At 33.0% G+C, this 5,159-nt stretch overlaps 1 protein-coding gene across 2 annotated transcripts in view; it reads right to left on the bottom strand.

The window, feature by feature from the left end:
• The window catches only part of LOC107558386 (interleukin-1 receptor type 1), a 25,654-nt gene extending 20,706 nt beyond the window's left edge, over positions 1-4,948 (bottom strand). The window contains exons 1-2 of one of the 2 annotated variants that reach the window (XM_016242052.1): positions 4,900-4,948; positions 686-775 (exon numbers count right to left, since the gene is read on the bottom strand). In XM_016242052.1, coding sequence (XP_016097538.1) covers positions 686-773 — 88 coding nt within the window. In that variant the 5' untranslated portion in view covers positions 774-775; positions 4,900-4,948. Of the gene's footprint in view, positions 1-685; positions 778-4,899 lie in introns of both variants that reach the window. The other variant, XM_016242053.1, reaches the window with a different exon arrangement.
• Positions 4,949-5,159: the final 211 nt, after the last annotated feature.

The raw sequence follows: 5,159 nt of genomic DNA, 5'->3' as shown, positions 1-5,159 counted from the left end.
TTCTGAAGCAATATTTGTATCAGTTTTCTATCAGCTGTGACATATAAATCTGAATGTTTTTTATATTTAATCTAAGGGCATTTTTTACCTTTATAGAGGGCATTTTCCCCCAAACCTCCTTAATACCTCATCTTTCATTTCAAATTCTTACATTTAATCCGTAAATTAAATTATAATAATGTGATTATTGTTATCTATACGCTGTCAAATTAAATAATTTACACTGAAATTTCTGTGTTTTTCTGTCAATATGGGGTGCTGTGTGTACATTAATGAGGAAAAAAAATTAACTTAAATGATTTTAGCAAATGGCTGCAATATAACAAAGAGTGAAAAATGTAAGGGGGTCTGAATACTTTCCGTACCCACTGTATATATATACATATATATTAGAATTAATTCAAAATATTTACAAAAACTATAATAGTATATCAGTGATATTAAAATAACGCGTCAAACATGGAGGGGTAACATTATGCTGAAAAATATATCATATTTAATGTTTCAAGCAATACAAAAATTTGTATATTTTATATATAATATTATAAAAATATAATATTATATACTCCGCGAGCTATAATTGAATTATTTCATTTACCAGTATCAGTATCAATGCCAGTATCAGTATATGACTCATTTCATCCAGGTAGTAAAGTTAATGAGGGCAACAGATACAACTCCTTACCTGAACCTAAAGGTTCTTTAGTTGATATTACGGCACATTCAACTGCCCAAAGTACAGCGACCAGAAAAATGAGGAACGACCGACCCATATCTGGAAGACAAAGAAATGACAAATATATTAAATATTTGTTAAATATGTGTGTGGTGTTGTTTTTTTCAAAACATTTCCATGACATCTTAAGGCCTGCAATCACAACTATTTGCAGATTTCCCATGACTCTGACCCTATAAATAATATTCAGGCACTCTTGAATGTCCTCTTCAGCTTTTATGATATTGTTAGTCATGTTTTATGAACTTTGAACCTCATGTTTACTGAAAGTGAACAGTGTTTGTGAGACAAACTCAAAGTTCAAGCCAGGATCCAGGAAAAAAAAAGTTTTTTACATGACATTTTCTCACTCATATATATATATATATATATGCTATTTTCTCTATAAAAGTAAATGTCAAATGAGAAATAATTAATTTAAATAAAGTAGAAATATTTTTTTTTTTAAAGAAAATTGGTGTAGGTCTGAATTTCACTCAGAAATGTCTAGTAAATTTCACAAAGAAATGGCATAAAACACATAATAGGAGAAAACCTGAAATATTTTCTTGCAAAAATGTACTCCTCTAACTTCTGTTTAATTTAAAACATCAAAAAATTATTATAATTTTTTTTTTACAGTGTATGTATTGCTTTCATGATCATAATATTTAGAAAATGACATCTAATTATAAACTACAAAAAACAAAAAACAAAATAAGGCTCAGATTCAGAGATGCATAAGTGCAGTAATATATAATCTGATGACCAACTCTTAAATAACTAAGCTTAAGCAATCTGCAAATACTTGTGGATTTCTACTCTGACTTCCCTCTTTTCTAAGAAACGCCGATACATGGGCAATGCTGACTATAGCTGAAGCTCTATAGAGCCGATCCAGCAATCGACCGCTAAAACAATCATTTTTGCACAACAGTTTAATTCTTTAAAAGAGCAGACTACACGGCTGCATTTCAGAGGAACTTAACGTGCTTACACAGCATTAAAAATGGGAATTTGAGGAATTAAATAAACGTGCACTGCAGAAAAAGGGAACATTTTGTAATTAAACAGGATCTAAGAGTACATGGCCTACATTAACCCTGAAATTTAACTAACCAGCCAAATATTGATCTGCTCGTAACCTCCAAACCCTCATCCAGATGTTCAGCGGATTGCCAAATATTTACTTCACAGCTAGTAAATCGTTTTTAATGGGCAATGACATCAGTTGATTCCACTTGTACACATAAACGCTTACAGCAGCCACATTTAAAGATTATTTACCTTAGAACAAAACATTATTTAATTAGTGAATTTTTATTATTCCTATTGATTAAAGACTCTTCCTAATAAAACCAGCAAGCCATGCTAATAATTTTAAAGAGATAGAAGAAATTTAGCATCACATCACTTGCTCACCAACGAATCCTCTGCATTGAATGGGTGCCGCCAGAATGAAAAATTTTAATTAGCTGAGAATTGACTCACCTTTAGGCCATCTAAGATGTATACGAGTTTGTTTCTTCATCCGAAAAGATCTGGAGAAATGTGTCATATGAATGGTTGTGAATGGGTGCCGTCAGAATGAGAGTCCAAACAGCTGATAAAAACATCACAATAATCTACAAGTAATCCACACCACTCCAGTCCATCAACTAACATCTGGAGAACAGAGTATGTGAGCGGAGCGGTGGGATTTTGAATGGAGCGATATTTTTAAGAAGTCGGAGCGTTGTGGCTCCAAGAGCGCTCCATCACGAGTACAATTCATGCCAACGGCCCGTAATATAACTGCATATTTAGCAAGAATTCACATGTTAAACATAGCCTATTTAGCTTGATAGAGATGGATCACTCACATCAGAAAGAATGTGAAGACTATGACGGCAATGGACATGAGCGGGAAGTTATAGTTCTCAAGGAATTTATATGTTCCTTCTAGATACTGAATATTTTCGGGTGAAAGCATGATTCAAACAGGTACGACACTTCTTAAATCACCTCATCTGAATCAGGAGAGAAATATGCACAGACCAAACACCATTTACAAGCCAAAACAGCTGTAAAAAGCTATATGGGGGTGGATTTTGATGTGATTTTCACTGGAGAAAGCATTAGTGGACTCTGGCCAGAGGTGACAGTTTAAAGTTAAAATGCCATAATGATGGATTTGTTTCTTACAAACATGCAGCTTTTGGCTTCTCAAAACAATAATTGATGGATTATCAGCTGTTGATTGGTTTTCATCGGCTGTTTGGACTCTCATTCTTACGGCACCCATTTATTGCCATTCATATACTAAATTTCCCCAAATCTGTTTCCATTAAGAAACAAACTCATCTACATCTTGGATAGCCTAAGGGTGAGTCAATTCTCATCAAATGTTCATTTTTGGCAGAGCTAATCCTTTAATATGACTAGGTCTAAAAACACTCTGTAACTGTTAAAGGCATGTTGTATAATTTTGGGTTGATTCACAAAGATTTGCAACCCAGTTTGACAATTTCTGCTAAGAACTGGAAAAACAAACAAGAAGAAAATGGATCAGAATGAATAATGAACCCAATTTTCAAGTACAGCAAAAGTTTGGGTGGCACTGGTTTTAAGAAATGACAATCCCCAACAACACTGAACGACACTCATTACAGATCTGGGAAAATGTAGCCTACTTTAACAAGCCACATCATTATAATAGTTCAACAATTTCCTGACAGGGTGAAGCACAAGCTAACAAGCAATTTACAAAATGCCCATCTAAGAGAACAGACCGAGAGAAAACCGTTCAAGTGTTGAGTTCCAACAACCACAGATTTCACTACTGCCGCATGAAGTTACATAATAGCAACGAGTCTGTCACTTGCCTAAAGCCTCTGATTCAGTGCAAACATGTATGAGGACATGCTGTACTATTCACATGCATCTCAAATAAGCCTCATTCTACAAAACACATGGCTTTTTCGGCTTGCTATACCGGTTTTCATAATATAATTGTACGATTTTAAACACTGTCAGATAAATAATGTGCTAGGTTTATACATTTTAATATATGTTTGGGAGATACTTATGCCTTCAGAAACTACAAGGTAATTATCTTTACTTTATCTATAAATAAATAAATAAAAAATATATATAGATATATATATATATACATATATTATTAGATAAATAATGTGCTAGGTTTATACATTTTAATATATGTTTGGGAGATACTTATGCCTTCAGAAACTACAAGGTAATTATCTTTACTTTATCTATAAATAAAAAAATAAAAAATAAAAAAAAATATATATATATATATATACATATATTATTTTAAAATGTTATATCAAAGCCAGTAGAACAGAATAAAATAAATAAATAGAAGTATATGTGAATGTAAATTTAAAAAATACTGTGGATGAGGTGCATGAAAACATTGCTGATGACTTCAGCTTTAATGACTCTTACATAACTAGAGTGCAATCAAATAAAACAATATCAAAGCCACAAATCAACCACTTCCTATTGTCCGCCCCATTGTCCACACTTGAGTGAACTGATGTTTCTCACGATATTAAAGACTTTAAGGCTTCTGCTTAAATGGTTGACACGCTTGGTAAATTAATGCAATAGAGTAAAATTGTCTATGTTTGAATTTTCTCATGCAAATAAAATGTACATAGTTAAATATGAGAAGTAAAAGCATCATTACTTGTGCAGCACATGTATGCTCCGCCTTCATTGGTGTTTAATTAAAAGCATGCCATGATGCACCTTATGAAGCTGGCTGATAAATGTGCTGAAATCCAGACAAAGCAACTTAAATATAAAAGAGTTTTGTGTGACATTTCTATAGCTTATTCTATCCATAGCTTTGCTTTCATTCTAAAACGTGGAAAGAAGTCATGATAAAGCATGCCTAAGTGTGTCCAAATTGTGACTGCCAGTGTAAATCAAAGTTCTGCTGTAAAAATACACAGGCATCTGTTGAACAAACATGAACATTCATTCATCAAGTTAAATGCTAGGTAAGGATTTGACCTCACCGCATGTTTACAGAGGAAATCTGGGAAAGCTCAGAAACAAAACCTAGGGAGGTCATGGATATAAATGAATCACACAATATAACAGCACAGATGGTGCAAGTCGCCACGTTTGCTTCGAAAACAAACCAGGATCCAGTGAACGAGCGAGCGTCTTACCCAAAAAGTCGTTCCCAAAGCATCATGCTCCCCTTCAGTAAAAACTCGCTAAAAACGAAAGTATACTACAGTATTTATTACAGTTTATCAGTTCACTAGAGTTAACCTACAGTATGCTGTAGCATTCAGTAACAAAGTGTTGTAAATACTATAATATATACAGTATAATACACTTGACTATAGTATGGTTCAAAAAACACTATAATATTTACTATAAATTACTATAGTATTTTTTCATGTAGGCTATAGTTGTAGAAAAC

Source organism: Sinocyclocheilus grahami, unplaced genomic scaffold (genome assembly GCF_001515645.1).
Source record: "Sinocyclocheilus grahami isolate Dianchi unplaced genomic scaffold, SAMN03320097.WGS_v1.1 scaffold644.1, whole genome shotgun sequence".
Lineage (NCBI taxonomy): Eukaryota > Metazoa > Chordata > Actinopteri > Cypriniformes > Cyprinidae > Sinocyclocheilus > Sinocyclocheilus grahami.
Note: the sequence above shows the minus strand (reverse complement) of the source record. Positions and strands in the feature narration are given on the sequence as shown.